Below are 19,905 nucleotides of genomic sequence, written 5' to 3' on the forward strand. Positions count from 1 at the left end.
CGGTTGTCGGTAATCAGCTGACCGAACATAAACACGACGTAGACGTGCGGGCGGTGGACGTTGTCGTGGAGGAGAGGGCAACGGTTGTTTTTGTTGCTTTGTTGTTGTTTGCAATCAAGGTGTACTACTGTACTACTAACAAGTAACAGTTAGTATAGTAACTACTATAACTAGTGCTGTAGTAGATACTCGTACAGTTGCTGTACTATATTTATTAGTTATTATGAATTGTAATATTATGGTAAATATATATATGTTATATTATTATTTATTATAATATCCATTTTGTCGCAACTTGCATTTCATTAATTATTATTATCTAGTTATTACGTAACATTACGCTTATTATCTCGTTGCCGAACTGGAACCGTCGTCGTCCGAATTGGCCAGTGGTGCACTGTGAATTATGATGCAGTCACAACGAAGTAGGTACCCTATACTGCTCAGTGCCCGTATATAATATACTTTACACTTTTAAAGTTCAATCATATTTCGTCATGGACGCAGACCTGCGCAGTCATCAATCGGAATAGAGTTGCTGTGATTCTGTTAACAAGGTTGTCCGTCATTATATAATATATCATAATATTGTATATACATATTACATAATAATATATCGGTCGCCACTCGTCAGTTAGAGTTTCTATGGGTTTCAAGTCGTCCGACGTAATATAAGCGTGATTTGGCGGAAGGGTTTTATTATAAGTGTCACCTATTTATAGCATCCCCAGTTTTAAGATTAATACCTGCATAATTTATCCCACTTGTGGTAAATTTATTCTTATTTTATGTCATCAGTATTGATATACACAGAGCGCCTACAATATACCTACCTATTAAATATGTGATTATATTAAACGGTATGAGGGAGTGAGTAAATTAGCTCATTGTTGGTTCGTTTTGATCACAAGATTACTAAAAAAAAGTTGGTAAGTACACTGCTGCACATCGGGTGGATCACTATTAATGATATTATTAATATCATGGCATTGATTAGTTGATTAGTTGATAATAATTTATAAGAATAGTCTATTGACTATTACATGAATTATAATAAAATTATTAATGATCATAAACTATATAAAAACAATTCTGAAATCTGAGGGAAAATAATCTACAGACTTAGATAGAAATTAAAGATCTTAGTTCCTGAAAGTCTTGACTCTTGATGTCTATCAAGCATTAGCGCATCAGCCTACATTACCCATACCAAGTGACTAGTGTATTGTATATATTATAAAAATACTTACATATCACATATGTAAGTATGATATGAATTGTTGAGTATTTCAAGTATACACTGCTTTGAAAAACATTAACAGTGTATTTTGTAATTGGATTTATATGTCTTAAATATTTTAAATAAGGAATAAGGAATTAATTAATTAAATAAGGAATTATCTTTACTTAATTAATGATGAATTAAATATTTAATGAATTGTGGTCTTCCTACATATACCTATATGAATATGAATAACATTTTATGTTTTAATTATGCAAATGCTATTGAACATTAATAATTCTGCTGTCATCGTTGGGATATTTTTCTTTTGATATTATGCAACATTTAAGTATTAATTAACGTCATGTAACTCATGTAAGGAGATAAATTTAGTAAACTTAAGTATTGTATTGTAATAATGCAAAAAGAAAAGAAAAGAAAAAAAGATTAAAAATAATACTAATAATAATATTAATATATTATTTAATATTATAATGTATTATTTATGTATAAGAGATTAAGTGGTCTAAATAAATTGTAAGGCAATCACAAGGGACACAAGCCTTGAATGAATGACTTGTATATATTTATAAGTAGTTAGAAGTTGTTGGTTATTTTAACTTATGACTTATTATTTTAAATTTGCGCGATCACTTTCCTCCTGATCGTCGGAGGGCTCTCGAGGTCGTGATTCGAGAACGATTAAGTATACCTACCGTTGATAAAATATTAAGTGAATTATTAATTTATTAAATTCTAATAAATTAATAAATAAAATATGATACCTATATAAATATCGATGCGCATGCACCTTACCTTATCCGTAGCTGTCTGAAAACGCAGTCTACGTAATAAGGAGAGAAAGGATTATTTTAAATACTCAAAAAGAAATGACTGAACAGTGAACACTGATTAAATTTCGTTTAAAAAAATGAAACGGCACAGTTGTCGCTCGCAGGATCTTTTGAGTAGGTATGTGTTGGCTGTCTATGATGTGCTCCTGCACTTGTTTGATCGAATAGTGCTCGTACACTGATGAGAGGAGACGATTTAGGTCAAGCTCGCCAGAACCATCGGCGGCCCGGTCAAAAGTGTCGGTGTCTCCAAAGAAAATTGTCTCAATCCTTGGCGACAGAGACCCCGACAGGTCCATCCCCTATCCCCGGCGGCCATGAAAAAATTGCATGTGTTGCGCCGTACCGTTATAATCCCGTAGTATCCTGTATGTGACTAAATAATGGGAATCGTTCGAATCATCAGTGACTTGATTTATTGGGTTTTTAGGGTATATTACATGCGTGCGTAAACTTTACCGTTATTTATTTTATTGCATGAAAATAACGAATTTACAATTATGATATGTAAAAGCGAGCATAATATCATTACAGAATATTTCACCAATTATATTTCTGTATTTGATTTATAGTGAATATAAGTTATTGAGTATAATTCTACAATTTTAATTTTAATTTAATTTAATTATATTTTTATATTGTTAAAAAAAAAAATAGGTAACTTCCTAATGAAACACAATATAATATTATGTATATAAATATTGTATGTATTAATATTAAGAAAATAATACCTACTGGCTACTACTATATTATAATACTTGACTAATATTTTAATTAAGTTTAAATCGATTTTTCCCAATGATAACTAACAACTTAACTTGAATTCACATGTTATTCGACTTTAACTTATCTTACAATACCTACAACATTAGACTTATGACGTCAGGAGGTATGACAATCCGCCGTAGGCGGATTGCTATTTCGGGTATCGATTTACATTTTACATTATATGATGACTGATAGCTAGACACTCATATTATTATTTTCACTAAATACATTTTTTATATACAAAAAGAACCGGGCTTGCAACGGGACACGGTATTACATCGGTTTAGTACTGTTAACTAGAAACTCCAGAATTACTATTTATTTTTTATATTTAATTTAAAAAGTTAAAAAAGAACCGGCAAAGCGTAGAGACAAACTTTTACATTCCTTTACATTTACATAAAATGATAATATGTTTTATAAAATAAAAATAATAATAATTGAATGTGCACAAGCACGACAATCGACTTTAGTACTTTTCCTACTTTTTTAATGCATGATTTTTTTTCTAGACACCCGATTACCATTTCTGACCGAATTTCCGGTGAAACAATTTTCACTCCAACACCTCGAAGGCGGCTTCCAAAGTTCCAAACACCCGCAATCGAGTTTCACCGATCCCTAGTTTTTAATTATTTCGGTAAATTCATATGTCATCAGCTCCTAGACATTATTATTCTAATCATATTAATTATTATGAACTGCAGTACTAATTATTAATTAATAATATAAATGTTAGCATTTTTTATAATTACAAGTATTTAATCATATTATTTCCAAGGTAACTATATTCTACAATAAATAATCAAATATTAATTTATTGTTCTCAGTAATTATTCATCACAGTTTTTGATTGTATTGTATATTGATGAGATTTATGAATATTTATTATTACAAGTAATAATTATAAACGTAAGTGAAAATGGCTATTCGAAGATTAGCTTTAAACAAACTGTTCAATTTGAAGTTTGACGGGTACGTAAACAATATTATACTTTTGTTCTGTAGTGTAGGTACCTGTATTTTTCAGAACTTCTTGAGTCTAATAATAAAATAATACAGGATTATTTTATAATTGTAGCTCTACTCACGTACAATCCCCTAAAAATTAACTAATAAAAAAAAAATAATAATTATTAAGTAATTTATAATTTGCTTTAATGGCGTATTATTACCATAATCTTATAACTGGATAAAAAAAAACCCTCATTTTTGTTTCATATTAATTTATAATTATGAATTGCTGTATAATAATCATATTATTTTATCTTTAATATCTTTATCTATTAAACTTTTATAGTAATAAACTAATAACTTACTTTTTGTAAAATTTAAATTTAATAATATGAACATATTCAAATCTTGTTACTCATAAGTATTTAAAATAGGGAATAAAATATTTATGTTTGCTTTTAAGATTTAAAGTTCGCGGTATCGTCAAATACTTTCAAAGTGATAATGGTAATGGAGAAGATTCTAAAACACCAGAAAATAGGCCAGATGATCAAACTAATAATAAACCTGTTTTGAAAAGAATCATTGAAGATTTATCCAGGTGTGTGTATACGATTATAAATGTAAAATCACTACTCACCAGTGTATTTAAAGGTCCTACCTATTATAAATGTATAGTAGACTATATATTTATGATTTTAATTCGAATATATAGTGTACAGTGTACAGTGTACATACTAGCTAATACACTATATTGTACATAATACATATTTCCTTGTGTATTTACGCTTATCAAATTGTAATTGAGTTTTAAATATTTAATATATAAGATTATATTATATAAATATATAATACATTTTCAAATAAAATGTAAATAATTTAATAAACTATTTTTACCACCCAATAATTTTAGTTGAAACCGTAAAAAAAAGTTAATGTTTGTAGTTAATCATATTCGCATTCAATTTAACATTGTTTAGTATATTACGGAGTTAAATAATAACGTACCTACCTATAAAAATTATTACATAGACCGTCGAAACCAGAAAATCTATCGTTTTTCGGATGTCGCCAATACATGGACCTGGCAGGAAAAGTACCTGTAAACACCGGTGGTACCAAAGGCATTGGGCTGGCCGTGGCCAAGAATCTGATCCAAAACGAGTCATCGCGAGTGATTATCAGTGGCCGGGATGTCCAGGAAAGGGGGAAAGCGCTTAAAATCCTAACGGACATGTACAACTACAACAGAAAGCCCATAGACGTACCGATAGACGTCGCCTCTGAGGAAGGGTTGAAAGGTACTTTTAGAAATATATCTGCAATATGTTAGATGTATTCGGACATGTGGTTATGGTATATACACAACACACCATAATATAGGACAGTGTTTCCCAACCTTTTTTTACTCAACACCCCTTTTAGATTTTTAAAATCTCATACCTCCCCTCTCAATCAATTTTTTCAAAAGATTAACATTTTAGTTTTTAATGAGCTAAATAGCTAAATTTAATTAAAGAAAAAATATAATTTAACATTTTAATGCTTCAGTTCAGTTAATTTTATATTTAAATACCTTCTAATAATATGAATATAATAATAATAATAATAATAATATAATATGAGTCCCCCCCTTAGCGCCCCCTTCAAAATAAAAAATGCCCTCAAGGGGGCGATACATGGGCATAATTAGGATTTAATAATTACAGGGGCTAGAGTCCTAAAAAACCAAAGTTTAAAATAACTTGTGGGGGGAGGCAAAGCCCCCCCCTGTAACTATCCCTAGCATTTAGTAATCACAAATCACCTAAAATTAAAAATAAACCATAGAGATAGAATCAAAGTATAACATATTACCTAGTCAATAAAAACAAATTTACATTATAATTTATAACTGTATACGCCTATATTTTAATGAAAATAGTTTTAAAATATCATCATTATTTATCTTATTAGATAGTTCTCTTTCTATATTAAGTATAGCCAGATCACTAAATCTGTTTTGGGTCATAGTTGACCTAATGTATGACTTAATTCTCCTCATATATGAAAAAAATCGCTCGCACGTAGCTGATTATGGGTATAGATAATGCAGTCTTTAATAATAAATAAACATTTGGATAAACTTCTTGTTGAACAACTGATTTTAAAAGTTGAGATTGTGTTTTTGCTTAAAAATGCATACCATTTATGGTCTATGGAATCATCTGAATTTTGAGCATTAATTAAACACCTTTTTGCTACTTTTAGTTCACACTTTAATGCATTTTCATCTATATTAAATAATGACAAAAATTAAAAGAACTATGTTTAGGTCAAAGTATTATTTAAATGTAAAAATATGAAAAATACTCCACGATTATGTGTCAAATTATTTTAATATTAGTTGGCTGCTATTTAATTACCTTATAACTATTATAAAGTAAAAACTTTTTTCATAATCAAGTTCAAAAAAGCTTTCAACTGACTGGGCTAATTCTAAGCTTTGTGTTGAAAATCTAGATTTCATATTGACAATTAAATTATCAAGTATAGGGAAAAATGCATGAACTTTCCAAAAATCCATAAAAGTAATATTTCACTATCTTGTTGAAAGTTCTGATCAATAGTACTTGTTGTGGTGCTCACCATAAAATCATTTAGTCGTGTACCTCTCTTCTCTTTCTCTTGGGCACTGAAAAAATTAAATAGGTTATATAGTATTTATAATTGCATAACTTTTCAACTTTAGAATTAGTGATACGTGGTAAACAATAACATACGTCTAGCAGGAATTTGCAAATCTATACAGTTTTCTATTGAAAAGTTGGAACTTTTCTACTTTACGGGTCACCCTTTTTTGAGGGGGACTTAGTCATATTTTTGACGCAAAAATAATGGTGAAATCAGAATTTGGCGCTCGAACTTACTTTCAAAGTTATAGCTAATTGAAGTTTTCTGTTTATATTGTAATCCTTAAACACCCATTTTGCATTATAACTTTCTGATGAACTGTGGTGCTGTGGTAACTTCGCTGTCAAACTAAACCAGGGGATTAGCGTTCGACCCCCCCCCCCCCGGGTCTAGACAGACTTTTTTTTGCACTTTTTTAAAAAAAATATATTATTTATTTTGTGTGACATCATTAAACAGAATGATTTTTAATGTTAAAATTTTGTAGTATTAAATAATGGCGAGTTATTGCTCCCTACGCCTACAGGCTTCGGTCGCCGGAATGTAAAATGTAAAATGCATAAAACTTGACTGCGCGTGTTTCGGCACTCGTCGCTACGCTCCTCGGCGACGTCGCTCCGCACAAATCAAAAATATCCCTCGACTTGCTATGTAACGCCACCTTAATAGAGATTGGATTAAAATACATTTTAGGGTATTACTTAAAAAGATTTTAATGATAAATTTGTTTGAATTTTTAAATTAATTTTACACCTAATACCTATGCAAATAATCGAAACTCGAAAGTCGGTAGGATCACGGTTATTCTCTAATAATTAGATAATTAATCATAATAAATAATAATGATGAAAATAACACAGTACTATCAACATAATAATAATCGTACAGTCCTAAAAACCACAAATAAATAAAATAATAACATTTATTAATTATTAAGTACCATTTATACAATGGGAAAAAGTGAGAAAAATTAATAGACTGGTCTCGGGATAGAATTCGGGTTAATGAGCATTACAACGTGTACAAATAAAACTAGGCCACAATAATCCAATTAAATGTCTAGATATTTTCAAAGTTATTTAACATCATAACTACTAACTTTGGAGTGCCATAACTTCGTAACTATGTCCGAGCGCCAAATCTGACTTCACCATCGTTTTCAGTGTACTTAACTACCTACCTTAAGTTTCAATAATAAAAATTGCAAAAAAAAAAGGTGTCCCGTAAAGTAGAAATATACCTCAGTTTCAATAATTTATATGATAGATATTTTCATTAACTAGATAAGTAGGTACCTTGATTAGGTGAGTTAGTGTCTTCTTTGTGTCCACGAAACGCAATTCCTTGGCGAGCCAAAAACAGTACAATGTTAATAAGTTTTTTTAAATAATTTCTATTATTTTCAACAAATTGTTGATGAGCAATTGATATTTGAGAACTAACACACCCAGCAACCACACTATTTTTGTAACCTGACATTCTAGAAATATTTAACATATTATGCTCTTTAGTAGCAGCATGTGCTTTTAGTTTTGAAATTTTTGAATTTGCACGTAACCTAACCTAACCTCCTAGTTAGACCGATGGGGCGATAGCGCCCACATTGGAAACCCCTGATATAGGGGTATAATTATACTACTTATTTATGTAGTTATTTATCTATATTCTGATCGCCGTTTGAAATTGCTACATACCCTTGATATAATATTAGCTATTAGCAAATCTATTGTTGTGGAATAAGACAAATAGTTGTAACTATTTAGTAATAGGAAACGCGCATTAAAAAAGCGATTAATATATTCATCGATGTTTTTTTCCCTTTTTTTTTGAAAACATTAATTTAATTAGTGTATTGTGTTTTTGGTGGTCGCTGTTCCAATGTAACATATACAGACATATAGTGCAAAAAAATATATTGAAAGATATTAAATAACTTCTATATCTTTTAGGACCTCTGTCGGTTGCTGTGGAACCGGTGGAGGACACGATTGACAAGAATGATTGCAAGAAATTTGGTGTTTACAGTCAAGATGTTACTACTTACTTAGAGTATATTAGTACTTTGGACATCAATGTCGAAGCGAAACATGTGCGTTTGTCTGGTATCATTTGTACCATTGGTAAGTTTTAAAATTTCAAAGATATTAAAATATTGAAAGACATTAAATAACTTCTTTATCTTTTAGGACCGGCTTCGGTTGCTGTGGAAACACTTGAGGAAATGATTGATGCTGGCATGAATGTAGGCCGCTTGAACTTCTCTCATGGTTCACATGAATACCATGCAAACACAATTAAAAACTTAAGACAAGCTGCTAAAAATTATAGCAAAAAAATTGGTGTTTACAGCCCATTAGCTATTGCTCTAGATACCAAGGGACCTGAAATAAGAACTGGCTTGTTAGAAGGCGTATGTTAACTTAATTATTAGATACTTTTTAGTAGGTACCTTTTTATTTTTATTTGATAAAATTTTAGGGTGGATCAGCTGAAGTTGAACTAAAAAATGGTGAACAAATCAGTTTATCTACAGACAAGGCATTTGAAAATAGCGGTAATGCCACTAAAGTGTATGTTGACTATCCCAACATAACCAAAGTGGTAAAACCAGGCAACCGAGTATATGTTGATGATGGTCTTATTTCCTTGATTGTCAAAGAAATTGGTAAAAAGATATATAATAATTTTTAATTATAACTCAAATTTAACCATGATAATTTAATTTTTTAGGCAGCAATTCTATTGTGTGCAATATTGAAAATGGTGGTTTATTAGGAAGTCGTAAAGGTGTTAACTTACCTGGTGTACCTGTAGAATTACCAGCAGTATCCGAAAAGGATAAGAAAGATCTACTATTCGGTGTTGAAAATCATGTAGATATGATATTTGCTTCTTTCATAAGAGAAGCAGCTGCTGTTAAAGAAATCAGGGAGATATTAGGTAAATACTAACAATGATGAATACTTATAGCAATTAAATCATTAAAAAATAATTTAATTTATATTTTTAAGGTGAAAAAGGTAAAAACATATTGATTATTTCAAAAATTGAAAACCACCAAGGCATGAAAAACTTACAAGAAATAATTGAAGCTTCGGATGGTATTATGGTTGCTCGTGGTGATCTGGGAATTGAAATCTCACCTGAAAAAGTCTTTTTAGCTCAGAAAGCCATGATTGCACGTTGTAATAAGGTAATAATTAATTAACAAAAACTAACTTCCCTATCATAATAATTTATAAGTTATAGATAAAGTTGCCATTCATAACAGTAAACTTTTGACTATATAACAGTGTCCCCAAAAAATGTAGGTTTCTACAGAGTGTAGATTATAAAAATAAATGAAAAAATTTAACTTAAATGATTTTATTAAATAATTATGTTGTTTTAATTTTTGTTGCGTTGTTATATTTATTTAATAATGTGCTAGTTTTTAAAATATCATTACATATTATTTTCCATTAATCTTACCATAAAATTTCTTATTAGGTTGATTCTCTATAATTTTTGAAGTAATAAAGCTAAATATGAATTACTAAACACAAACTTATTGTGATATGCACTTGTAAAATGAAGACCACAAAATATAAATCCTCCTAAAAAATAGAATAAACTTGTTTATTTACAAAGTATACATTTTGTAATTTATTATTGAAATAAGACCATCATAAATGAATATTTTAACTATTAATTATATTATGATTGTTGATACAAATTGAAAATTGAATGCTTATCATTATAATTATTTAAGTTGTTTTGGGTAATTTACTAACATTTTATTTTCATTTTTATTCTTGAAAAATGTATAGGCTGGTAAACCAGTTATTTGTGCTACTCAAATGTTGGAGTCTATGATTAAAAAACCCCGTGGTACTCGAGCAGAGTATTCTGATGTGGCAAATGCCATTCTCGATGGAGCAGATAGTGTGATGCTATCAGGGGAAACTGCCAAAGGGGCATACCCTGTTAAGTGTGTACATACTATGGCTACCATCTGTAAAGAAGCAGAGACAGCTGTTTGGCAGAGACAATTATTTGCTGACTTAACGTCTGCTGTAAGTTAATTACTAGAAGAAGAAACAAATAATAATTACCATCTTCTAACTGTACGTTTTCAAATGCTTAAGGTTAATTTGCCTTTGGATGCTTCACACACAATTGCAATTGCTGCTGTAGATGCAGCTAATAAAAGTAAAGCTGCTGCCATTGTTGTTCTTACATCTTCTGGCCATTCTGCACATCGCATTTCTAAATATCGCCCACGTTGTCCAATCATAGCTCTGACCAGAAATGCCAAAGTCGCCCGCCAATGTCATATTTATCGTGGTATTCTACCTTTATACTATAATGGTAAGTACATAGATCTATACTTTGTCTAGGGAAAATAATAAACCATGCCACTGCTTAACAAATTGTGTACTTCTGTTTTCCCGTGTGGCATCCAGCCATAATATAAAAAGTCTCAATGACAGTTTGTCGCGTGGATAAATGCATGATTAACATATTGTACATACTTAAATATATGAATAAGTGACTACATATTAATTTCAATAATTTGATGTGATTCTTACAGTTAATATTTATTAGTATCATATCATATTATTTTGTTAACAAAATTGTATTATTTCAGTACAACCATTAAGCGACTGGTTGAACGATGTGGACACCCGTGTAGAGCACGCCATTAAGTTTGGTAAGTCCAGCGGTATCATTAACTCTGGAGATTCAGTAGTAGTCGTCACTGGATGGAAAAAAGGTTCTGGATACACTAACTCATTACGCATTGTGTATGTACCCCAACAAGAAGATTTTTATTTTTTTTTGATTTTTGGTGAACCATTTTGCAATATAAATTATGCTAACTTTAAACCCTACATAAAATAATACGTTTTAACATTATAAGTTATAACCATGTATTGTTATTGAAAAACATTTTGTTTACTTTCTTTTATAATACCCTTGTAGACAATATTATATTCTTTATAGACGATTATATTACAATAAAGCTTTTTGCATTAAATAATATTATAGAATATACTTGGCTATACATTTAAATATTATGATAAAGTTTTGGAATTTAAAAATAACAAATATTAATTAAGGAAGAATTGTAATATAAAGGAATCACTCATATATATGATATAATTTAGTGATGTTAATTAATTACTGTTTTTTTTGTTTTCAGTATCGTGGAATGAGGATCTCCAATGGCTTCCGCCGAAAAACACACGTGTCAAGTCATAACTTCGCTTTTTATTTGTTGTTGTGCATTTCACCGTGCGCCTTCGTCGCCGCTGAAAAACACACGCGTCAAGTCATATTTCGTTTTTTATTTGTTGTTGTGCGTTTTCCCTTTGTGTCCCTTCGTCGATGCTGAAAAACACACGCGTCAAGTCATACTTCGTTTTTTATTTGTTGTTGTGTTTTTTCTCCGTGCGTCTTCGTCGCCGCCGAAAAACACACGCGTCAAGTCATACTTCGCTTTTTATTTGTTGTTGTGCATTTCACCGTGCGCCTTCGTCGCCGCTGAAAAACACACGCGTCAAGTCATATTTCGTTTTTTATTTGTTGATGTGCGTTTTCCCTTTGTCCCTTCGCCGATGCTGAAAAACACACGCGTCAAGTCATACTTCGCTTTTTATTTGTTGTTGTGCGCTTTCGCCGTGCGTCTTCGTCGCCGCCGAAAAACACACGTGTCAAGTCATACTTTTGATTTTTATTTGTTGTTGTGCGTTTTCCCCTTGTCCCTTCGCCGCCGCTGAAAAACACACGCGTCAAATCGTACTTCAAATTTTATTTGTTGTTGTGCATTTTCGTTGTGCGCCTTCAACACCGCCAAAAAACACAACAACAAATAAAATTTGAAGTACGACTTGACGTGTGTGTTTTTCGGTGGAGGTGAAGGGACAAAGGGAAAACGCACAACAACAAATAAAAAACGAATTATGACTTGACGCGTGTGTTTTTCAGCGGCGACGAAGGCGCACGGTGAAATGCACAACAACAAATAAAAAACGAAGTATGACTTGACGCGTGTGTTTTTCAGCATCGGCGAAGGGACAAAGGGAAAACGCACATCAACAAATAAAAAACGAAATATGACTTGACGCGTGTGTTTTTCGGTGGAGGCTAGTTTTTAAAATATCATTACATATTATTATTTTTGATGTTATTATGGTATTTTTACATATAGAAAGGTTGAAAAAATTGAATCATCATTAAAAACTAACTAATGAACGCATCAGAACATAGATAATACTCTTACCATAAAATTTCTTATTAGATTGATTCTCTATAATTTTTAAAGTAAATCATTAAGGTTAGTTAATTCATTTAGGTTAATCATTAAGTTGTGCGTTTTCACCGTGCGCCTTCGCCGCCGCTGAAAAACAAACGCGTCAAGTCGTACTTCATATTTTATTTGTTGTTGTACGTTTTCGCTGTGTGCCTTCGCCGCCACGGAAACACACACACGTATCGATGTAATACTGTCGACGTCCATTACCTGTTCCCGAAGCCGCTCCTCACTCGTATCATCAGGTCAGACCATTTATTACATCTATATTTATCGTATTTTAAGTATCAATATCACCTTGTAAACCGTAGCAAATAAGGTTCCCCACTTCCCGTAAAATAAGAACATTATTGTATCACATGCTATACTATACATAAGTCATTACAGTCCGCTAGTCAATTATTCATAAATTGAGCTGTTATTTATTTTTGCTAACTCACTCACCCTGGTTCCAACTAATTCATGCTCTCTCGCCCCCCACTCGTTTTGAATAACTCCCGGCAACATTTATCGATGAGAATTCGAGTGTACATTTTGGTCCTTCTAGTCGGATCTAAGTACACTCTGCAATCCTTTTGTTACAACCATGTCCCTGAGTGGAGACAAAACGGAGCGCGTGGAGCGACTTCTTAAACGTGCAATCGCAAAATGCGATTCGTTTTTGTCACAAATGCAATTTTTTTCTGAGTTAGCTCTAAAGCTGGAAGTGAATAAAGAGGTAACTTTTCAAGAGTACATCGCTGCAATCAAAGCTCTCGGTGTAAATGATCTTGCAGGATTTATGTTATTTTTTATTGGTTGACTCACTCGCCGTGGTTCCAAATAATTCCTACTCTCCCGCCCTCACTCGTTTTGAATAACTCCTGGCAACTTTCACCGACGGGAATTCGAGCGTACAGATCCTGAGGTTCATATAAAAGTGGGTGGTAGTTTGCGCCCTTCACTATTTTCCTATGAGTGTAAGCACCCCATCTTGTTAGCTAAATGTTTGTAACAACTCGGCGTTTTCATGTATTCGTATTTATGCACCGGAATGTCATGTGGTCGCCTCTGGACGGTGTAGGTCGTACCTCATACTGGTCAATTAAGACTAAATAATAATGCGTAATACGGTATGAGGTAAAAAGAATAATATATTGAATTAAAAAAGTTTATAAATTTAAGTTGACGCCGAGAAAGCCAACAGGCATAAAACTCAGACAAAATGAGTAAAACAATAAATAAATAGTATAATTTTTGTTAAAACATCGTATAAAAGACAACATTATGTATATTATCAATATTGAATATATCGACTGCAATACTAAAAAAAATAATTAAGTCGTAGAACTAGCTGATGATTTAGAAATTAAATTGAGTTTAAATAAACAAAACAATCTCCTAAAGACGATAACTTATGGATATTAATAAAATTGTTAACCAACTACTATACCGTTCCCGCCGATTGTTAGATTTATTGTATTTATCTAAAATTAATTTTCTTCAGCATTGTTTAATATTATTATAAATTCTTAATTTTATAACTTTTAATTGATATAGTCAAATCATACCATTTTCATCTTTGGACGTATCCAAAGGCTAAGGCATAATAAGCTTATATCAACTTGTTGAATATCAAAGATTATTATTCAAATGGATCATTTCGTCATTTTATACTATATGGATTGTTTTTTTTTTGAACATAGTTATAAAAATAACAAATTCTGTCGATTTAATAATTTCTGAACTGAATGATGTATCTGTATTAGCTAAAATGTATCATTATTTAAATGAAATTTTATGTATCAAATTCGACGATCCGTTTTAAAAGTACGTTATTGGTACTATTAGCGTAATTTATAACATGCACGATTCGGATATTTAAATCTTTGAATTGATTTATTTGTTCTAAAAATAGTCATGGTTAAACAAATGGAAAGTTTTTATGTGGTCGATTTAATTGATTTAGACAAATCTATGAAAGGTCTGGAAAACTTGATTCAAAATGGACTTATAACTATAATGTGAATTTTGATGTAATATTGGCTCAATGTATTTCTAATTTAAAAATATACATCAATACTCTTACAAAACACTTAATGTTTTTGAAATAAAATTTAATTGAAATGTACATACAGTTAAATTTTTCATATTTGTTCATTTATAATTATATATTTATATTCTTTTGTATTTATACGTTTACTATACTTTGGTAGGTTGTTTATTATTATGAGTAAATGAGTATTTTGATAATTTAATAACAATTTTTAAAAGTCATTATCTAAAATCTAAATTGACACTCCTATATTTTGTTATTTAAATACCAGTTATTACTTACCATACATGTAGGTAACTAGTATTGTTTAAAATAATATATTAATATAAATAAATTCACACTTCTAACTTCTATATAGGTAACAATTTCAAATAAATGATTAAAAGTTATAATAGTGTATTAAGCATTATTGCGCTATTACTTATTGTTTAGATATATTATAATTTATGAGTAATTATAACAAATCTATAAAAATAGTTTTTATACAAAACTCTTAGGTATACTAAAATTCTTCAATATATTATAATATAGATATATCATATATACTGATAGATACGAGATACCTACATCATTTTACAAGATTTAAACTTTAAATGGTGTCTATAAAAAAATGATATACTTTTATGTATTTTAGACTGTGGAGCAATAAATGTAAGTACCTACTTATTAATTACAATGACGAATAACACTAATACACAATAAATTCTTGAAATATTTGTATTATTATCATTTTCTGTGTTTGTTGTAATTTTTAATACATATTTTACTCTGAGTTATTTATAGATAATTGAACATTTTTTTTAGTTTATTTTAAAAAAATTTGATTAACAACTTGAAAGTTAATAGAAAGTTATATGTATAATATATATTATTTATAAATTAAAATATTTCGAAAATCTTTAGTTATAATATATTTTTATATAAGATTTTAAAGTTAGAATTTTAATAAAATTTTTCAAATAATCTCAAAAATGTATTAAATATTTTTAAGTTAAAACATTTTTAAAAACTTTTGTTGATATGTAATCTACAGATCTAAGATCAAAAAATTGAATACAAAGTTTTTAGTTTTTGTCGTTCTTGATATATTTTCAAAAAAATATTTAACGGAATTCAAAATTAAATTAAAATTAAAAAACACGAAAGGATAAACGTTGCAACTCGTATCAGTCGTACTGCGATTGCACGAAAAATAGTCACTTGGGACTTTGGCCTGTTTACTTAGGCTTCATAATCATTATCATTGCGTCATCTCATGGTTTGTGGACGTTAAGTAAAGGTTATAAACGTTTTGCGCCTATTTTACATTGAAACGCAACTCAGTACACGGTGTTTCTTATCACTAATCGTCCGAAAAATGGTCCCCTAACTTTACTCACCCAACTTCATATACGTTATTCACGAAATTATTACGAATAGGTAGATAGAAATATATATTTAAGTACGACTTAAAAATGTCTCAAGTAAGAAATTAAATTATTATGAAAAGCTAATGTATAAATATGCTATTAATATCATTGTTAATTTTGTAACATTGTAGTTGGATAAAATTGTAGCAGCGTATCGTGTAGCTACTCAATATCCAGCATTATTATCTGCTAGAATATTTGATGGATCAAAATCTTCTGTTAGTGTTCATTCTGTTTGGGTTCAAAGGGTCTTGGAAAGGCAAGCCAAAACCAGGTTCCGGCAAACAGTTTTTTCAGATTATAAGACTTACAGTTTAACATCACCGCCAACTGATATAACAAACGAGTAAGTATAAATTACACATAAACACAGTGATACTAATACCCAAGTGATACCTAATAATACATGAAAAACTAATAAATTAAAAATAAAAACAAATTGTATGCATTTTCCATTTAGGTTGATAAGCGCACACTCAAAGTCGAACAAGTATTTTTGTGTAGTCAGAGAAGTGGAATCTGGAAAGGAAATCAAACAATATTTAGAAGTATGGGCTGATTGTTCTCTGGTGAAAAATTATGACTTGAGTGCTTTAGATGTTCATGGAAAAATTTATGCTGATGGTAATTTGTTATTATACATTAAACTCAATGTTCTTTTTAAATTCTGATTAGTGATTATTATTTTATAGGTGAATTTGGAACTTTAGAGTGGTCTCCTGATGAAACAAAAATTGTTTATATTGCTGAAAAAAAAATACCAAAGTCTGAACCGTTTTATAAACAAAAATCAAAAGCATCGGCTCAGAAAGATGGTGTTAATAATGACATTGTACCGGTATACCTAATATTAATTGTACAACTGTCTAAGATTTTTATATGTAATTTTAATGATGAATATGCAGGGTAAAGAATATGATTGGAGCCAAGATTGGGGTGAACAATTGGTTGGAAAGATTACTCCAGTTTTGGTTGTGTGTGATATAAAAACAGATAGTATAGATGTTCTTCCAAATATTCCAAATGATATAAATCCTGCAACTGCAACTTGGATACCTGATGGAAAAGGAGTTGTGGCAATCGGATATACAATTACACCTCGTAAATTGGGTCTAATTTACTGTACTAATCGTCCTAGCCATGTATTTTCTCTTACATTAAGTGGCGAATATAGTAAGTTTTTATTATTTTTATTTAAAAAAATATAACCATCTAAATCTATTATAGGTACTTCTAATTTTCTGATGAATATTAGTTAAGATCTTTTTTATTACATTTTATGACTTAAAAGTTTTACTTTAAATATTTTGAAATACTGGCTTTTCTTATGTAGTAATGTAGGTAGGTATATCAATGGTTGCCATAAGATGAGTCATGTATTTTAGTTATTACTTGTTATTTTATATTGTTTAATATTTTAGCTGTGTTGAGTAAAAATTCAGAACAATTGTCTATGAAAAGTCCCACATTCAATTTGAGTGGCACAAAACTTTTATGGTTAGAACGCTTAGCAGATGGACCACATCATTCATGTTTTAAATTGATGTGTTGTAATTGGTCTACAAAAGAGGTTATTTTGTTAACATTTTATTTTCCAGTTCTATTGTAATAATGCTTAATATTAGGAATTAATATAATTATTTATTATAAATTTAGATTACTACAGTTGTTGATTTTGATAATAAAATTCTTCAAGTCAACAATGAACAATTGCCATTCTATGGTCTGTATAATCAAGCCATACCAAAAAGAAGTTGGCTGAATGATGATAAAACCATTGTATTGAGCACTCCTCAAGGTGGTTCTATACATACTTTCGCTATTGATACTGGTAATAGTTTCTCTGATTTATTAGTAAATTTATAAAACATTTTGAAATTCTAAATTTTATTAATTTTTCAGAGTCAAAAGATATCCATTATCTTCCAATTACAAAACCATTCCATGAATGTGTTAGTGTATTAGATGTTTTCAATGATATTTTAGTTTGTCATAAATCATCGCTTAATAAACCTGGACAATTATTTGCTATCAAAATACCTTCTATATCTGAAGGATATGATTTTACAAATATTTCCATTCATGAAATTTCTCCATCTCGTAGTCTTCCAAATAGTGATAACTTTATTGTTGAACATGGTTATACTCTTCATGGTAAGATTCAAATAACTAAATCATTCATATAGACTTGAAATAAGTATTTAATTTAATTTATAGATAAACCTACTACAATTTTCTATGGACCAAAAAATAGTAATTGTCCTTTAATTGTATGGCCTCATGGGGGTCCTCATTCGGCATCTTTGGATTCATTTATAGCGGATGCTGCATTCTTTGTTCAAATAGGTAAAAAAAGTTAAAATAATATTTTGATTAGAGTTATTAATTATTAGTTATTTTTTATATGTTATTATTAGGTTTTGCTGTGTTATTTATCAATTACAGAGGATCGATAGGTCTCGGTAAAGATTATGTTGAATCATTGCTTGGTAACATAGGTGACGCTGATGTTAAAGATGTTTATAATGCAGTGCAATCTAATCCTTTGTGGTCAAATAGAAAATTGTTGTTGTATGGTGGTTCACATGGTGGTTTTCTAGTTACACATTTAAGTGGACAGTATCCAGTGAGTATTTATTTCTACCGAAATACTAAATAGTTCATTGTATATTTATATTCTATTCTAATGAAACAATTAGTAGGTACTCAATTTGAATATTTGGTGTTTCCTGTGTTTTGAAAGCCTCTTTCAGTAATAATTTTTTTTAAATAATATAATTTCAGTCTTTATTTAAAGCAGTGTGTGCTCTGAATCCTGTTACTGATCTCATTACTATGTTTGGGACAACAGATATTCCTGATTGGTATGTTATATGTATAGCAGATGTTTTTCATGTTGTCTGTTTTATTTTAGAATATTTTTAAAGCTGTATCAACTAGAAATCCTTGTGTTGATTTACTATCGCTTTTTGTTACTTCTGATATACCAGATTGGTAAGAATAATTCAGTTGACAATTGTAGGAATTCATCTGCTATACACTTCTAACTTTTAAAAAAACAGTTATTTATTATCACTTATTTGTAGGGATATTGCAGAAGGTGGTTATAATTACTCTGAAGTAGATAGTTTGGCAAATTCCAAAGAAGTTTTAATGAAATTAGCCGATTGTTCGCCATGCAAAAATGTTCACAAAGTTCAAGCTCCTACACTTTTATTGCTTGGTGATAAAGACTTACGTGTTCCCTCGTCTCAAGGTCTGTCATATTACCATCTTCTTAAGAAGCACGGTGTTACAGCTAGGTAAACATTTTACTTATTCTTAACTGTATAGTTAAAATCTTATTTAACTTAAGTTCACTATCTTTTTTTTTATAATTGCAGAGTATTGATGTACAATGATTGCCATCCATTAAGTACTGTTTCTGCAGACATGGATAGTTCAATTAACACTGCACTATGGTTTGAAAAGTATTCAAGTGATGTTTCTGAATAATAATCTAAACTATTATTATTATAATATAGCTATAAATATATATTATTCATGGGTTTGAATTCTATTTATTTATATATTATCTATGAATATTTCTTATCAGTAGTAAAATTAAAACACTAAATTATTTTATTGTACAATTTTTAATACTTCGATGAAAGTGTTATTTAATTCAAATTTATAAATAAAGTGTTCTATATATT

At 30.0% G+C, this 19,905-nt stretch overlaps 2 protein-coding genes across 7 annotated transcripts; both read left to right on the forward strand.

The window, feature by feature from the left end:
- The first annotated feature begins 91 nt into the window (after window positions 1-91).
- Window positions 92-12,643, forward strand: LOC114130960 (pyruvate kinase-like). 5 transcript variants are annotated; one of them, XM_050201326.1, is made up of 16 exons: window positions 92-241; window positions 324-425; window positions 3,357-3,484; window positions 3,675-3,819; window positions 4,262-4,399; window positions 4,831-5,099; window positions 8,421-8,591; window positions 8,658-8,881; window positions 8,950-9,136; window positions 9,202-9,411; window positions 9,483-9,664; window positions 10,281-10,526; window positions 10,599-10,821; window positions 11,102-11,258; window positions 11,657-11,703; window positions 12,013-12,643. In XM_050201326.1, exons 4-15 carry the CDS (start codon window positions 3,767-3,769, stop codon window positions 11,667-11,669), a joined length of 2,073 nt encoding a protein of 690 aa, XP_050057283.1. In that variant the 5' UTR covers window positions 92-241; window positions 324-425; window positions 3,357-3,484; window positions 3,675-3,766; the 3' UTR covers window positions 11,670-11,703; window positions 12,013-12,643. The 5 variants fall into 5 exon arrangements, with proteins under 5 accessions (XP_050057283.1, XP_050057286.1, XP_050057284.1 ...); XM_050201329.1 differs by lacking the exons at window positions 3,357-3,484; window positions 3,675-3,819 and adding an exon at window positions 481-557; XM_050201327.1 differs by lacking the exon at window positions 3,675-3,819.
- A 3,329-nt stretch (window positions 12,644-15,972) lies between these two features.
- LOC114132610 (acylamino-acid-releasing enzyme-like) lies at window positions 15,973-19,764 on the forward strand. 2 transcript variants are annotated; one of them, XM_050201325.1, is made up of 13 exons: window positions 15,973-16,264; window positions 16,342-16,556; window positions 16,671-16,834; window positions 16,903-17,048; window positions 17,116-17,383; window positions 17,632-17,780; window positions 17,867-18,041; window positions 18,113-18,364; window positions 18,428-18,556; window positions 18,628-18,836; window positions 19,125-19,204; window positions 19,297-19,512; window positions 19,594-19,764. In XM_050201325.1, exons 1-13 carry the CDS (start codon window positions 16,256-16,258, stop codon window positions 19,703-19,705), a joined length of 2,124 nt encoding a protein of 707 aa, XP_050057282.1. In that variant the 5' UTR covers window positions 15,973-16,255; the 3' UTR covers window positions 19,706-19,764. The 2 variants fall into 2 exon arrangements, with proteins under 2 accessions (XP_050057282.1, XP_050057281.1); XM_050201324.1 differs by lacking the exon at window positions 19,125-19,204 and adding an exon at window positions 18,995-19,074 and having other exon boundaries at window positions 16,010-16,264.
- Window positions 19,765-19,905: the final 141 nt, after the last annotated feature.

The sequence above is a fragment of the Aphis gossypii genome, chromosome 2 (assembly GCF_020184175.1).
Source record: "Aphis gossypii isolate Hap1 chromosome 2, ASM2018417v2, whole genome shotgun sequence".
NCBI classification, from domain to species: Eukaryota; Metazoa; Arthropoda; class Insecta; order Hemiptera; family Aphididae; genus Aphis; species Aphis gossypii.